Raw genomic sequence first — 1,187 nt, forward strand, 5'->3', positions numbered from 1 at the left:
ATCTTATCAGCTGGTGTAATTAATTTCAGTTTTCCGCACTCTCGCGGGAATATTTCCGCAATGGAGCGAGCTTAAGTTTCACTTTCGATTGCATGATATAGCCCAGCGCAACACCTCCGTTATACATTTTTATTTTTTTTATTTTCCATTTTATTTTGTAATCATCTCGCGACCCCCACTTTGGGAACCCCTGCAATAGAGAACCCCAACACCTTGTCCATCTCTGCCCCTCCCACACCGGCCAGCTCCAACAATCGGCTGAAGGAGAGTATGGCCCTGCTGGAGCTGGACTTTGCTGAATTCAAAGAGAGGACCCAGGCCAGGCAGTCTGGTCCCCCAGACAACACTCTGCAGCAGCTTAAACAGGACCTCAAGCAGCTCAAGAGCAACAACGAGGCTTTGGCATCTGACCTCAGAGGAAGTGAAGAGGCACTCAAACAGGAGAACAGTGTGCTCCGTGTTCAGTTAGCCAAGGTGAGGGAGGATGCTGAGTGTAGAGAGAAGAGCTTCACCAGGCAGGTCCAGCACCTGACAGAGACTCTCATCAGTCCTCACAATGACGAGTACAGAGACACAGACTCTCCCTGGCCCACCCTCTCTGCTCAGCACCCAGCCCAACAGCACCCTGGCACCTCCTGATGCACCCACTCAGCCTGAAGAACAAGACCCACAAGTGGTCCTGCTGGCTGACTCAAACGGGAAGTTCCTGGACCCAAGAAAGCTTTTTCCTGATAAAAAGGTTCTGTCTAAACACTGCAGCCCCCCAGGCCAGGCCATGAAGCTGTTGAAAAAGGAGACCCTCAGGAGCCCTCAGTACCTGGTGATCCACACGGGAACAAATGACCTGCACAGCCTCCGTCGGGACTCTGCTGAGGCAGTGAGGAAGGTGGCGGAGCAGGCCAGCGAGGACTTCCCCGACACCCGCATTGTGGTCTCCACCCTGCTGCCTGTACCAATATCCAGTCACCCTCCCTCATGTCATCCATGACGATTAAATTGGAAGATCAGAAAAGGATGTGCCACTTTACCAAAATTCCTGCCTCCACTCAACCATTGGCCCCTTGGGACCGTCTATGATGGAACTCCACCTACACAGAGAGAGGGTGGGGGATATTTGAAAAGAACCGCTTCAAGAGATGGCAGCTGGGACGCATTCCCCTCCCACCCCCCCTCTAAGGCCTTATAGA

General features: G+C 52.7%; 1 protein-coding gene across 1 annotated transcript in view; it reads left to right on the forward strand.

The window, feature by feature from the left end:
• Positions 1 to 185: 185 nt before the first annotated feature.
• Positions 186 to 1,187, forward strand: part of LOC104953976 (circulating cathodic antigen-like) — a 2,690-nt gene continuing 1,688 nt past the window's right edge. Inside the window, exon 1 of the mRNA XM_010781019.1 lies at positions 186 to 949. Within this exon, the coding sequence (XP_010779321.1) occupies positions 271 to 639 (369 nt within the window). The 5' untranslated portion in view covers positions 186 to 270 and the 3' untranslated portion in view covers positions 640 to 949. The remainder of the gene's footprint in view (positions 950 to 1,187) is intronic.

This window comes from Notothenia coriiceps, unplaced genomic scaffold (genome assembly GCF_000735185.1).
Source record: "Notothenia coriiceps isolate Sejong01 unplaced genomic scaffold, NC01 NC01_scaffold00022445, whole genome shotgun sequence".
NCBI classification, from domain to species: domain Eukaryota; kingdom Metazoa; phylum Chordata; class Actinopteri; order Perciformes; family Nototheniidae; genus Notothenia; species Notothenia coriiceps.